Source organism: Perkinsus marinus (assembly GCF_000006405.1).
Source record: "Perkinsus marinus ATCC 50983 genomic scaffold scf_1104296967450, whole genome shotgun sequence".
NCBI lineage: Eukaryota > Perkinsozoa > Perkinsida > Perkinsidae > Perkinsus > Perkinsus marinus.
The window spans coordinates 1-1,404 of record NW_003203542.1 but is presented as its reverse complement, the minus strand read 5'-3'; the positions used below and the strand labels follow the sequence as shown (position 1 = coordinate 1,404).

Genomic DNA, 1,404 nt, shown 5'->3' with positions numbered 1-1,404 from the left:
GAGTTGAGTAAAATACTCACGAATATGAGTTTTGAATCACAATCACGTTGAAAAAATCTAGAATCATGATTCTTACTCACTGGGTTGAGTATATACTCTGACTCATTGATTCACAATCAGAATCAATGGCTGAGTATGATTTAGTCTTTCGACGTGAGGAGAGGGACAATACATTGACGGAAGCGGCGCGATTTAGGCGAGCGCAAAAGCCACCTGAGTTTGCGTGCTCAACTATTAGCTATTGAGAAAGCTGACACAATACATATACAATACATAGTACCGCAACACTCTCCTGCGAATGCCCCATCGATGCCCGGTTATCTCGTGGCCGACCTCCCAAAGTCTAACACACTGAGCCACTTCCTTGACAGGGACTGGCCAGACTTTATCCCTCCATCCTGGAGGCGCATTAAACACATTGACAAAGCGCAACCTTCATCACTAACCTCATTAAGCGCTATCATCATGTCCGGTCTTGGTCTGTCGTCTCGACTTGCCTTGAGTGGGTTTATTCACCCAGTCGCGTGTATTGCTTTCCAAGGACGCCTCTCTGATGCCGCTTTCGGTCGTGACGGTACTAGCCGAGCACGTTTCCTCCTCGAATCTGCTCTAACTAAACTCCTTTCCATTGTCATCGAAGGCAGGTGTCCCGACTACAACCTCACTACTCCATGCGACCGATGTCCGGATATTGAACAAGCTCTAAGCCGATTTACTGGCTTCATTGCTCCTCCTCCCCAACTTGTCACCTCTAAAGGAGGCAAAGGCAAAGGTGGCAAAGGCACTAGATTCCCTTCCGATTCAGTGCCAGCTAACAGTCACATTCAAGGTCCCACAACCTCCAGCACTGGTATCGACAACTCGGTCAAGCCTGATCCTCATTATCACTCCTTCTCCTAGTCTACCGCTACCTTTCTGAGCCTACGTACCCCTACCATTCTTTTCCCATGTTTATCTTTACTACCATACGATAGTCTACAGCCACTGGAATGGCTCTCAGTAGACACCACATTTATCCTCCACCTCTGTGATGTGCCACTCTTATAACGCAAGTATTGTCCCTTATCTGTTTGTCCCCATTATTGCTTAGCTCACACAATTAGCTGTAGTCTCGTCGATAATAACAGTTTCTCTTACCTACCCCCTGATATTATTCCTGTTGGGTTCTGAAGTATCACAACCTCTCATCTCATGTCACCGATCATCATTCACATCTCATCCCATTTCCCTCATCATTGATTCTCACCTCTAACCCACTTCCGAGTTCACTTCTCAGAATCAATTCTCACTCAGTTACATTCACTCCCTTCCCATTGTTGAACGTTCACAGCATATGCCACCAACCATACGTCTTCACACCTTTAAACGGTCCCGTCATGGAAGTCGCAGTTGGTTCTCCTCTAC

General features: G+C 46.6%; 1 protein-coding gene across 1 annotated transcript; it reads left to right on the top strand.

Annotated features, from left to right (window-relative positions):
- Positions 1-465: 465 nt before the first annotated feature.
- Pmar_PMAR019833 (hypothetical protein) lies at positions 466-900 on the top strand (the record flags this gene model as incomplete). Its single annotated transcript, XM_002768698.1, has 1 exon — positions 466-900. One exon carries the CDS (start codon positions 466-468, stop codon positions 898-900), a length of 435 nt encoding a protein of 144 aa, XP_002768744.1.
- Between the last annotated feature and the right edge of the window lie 504 nt (positions 901-1,404).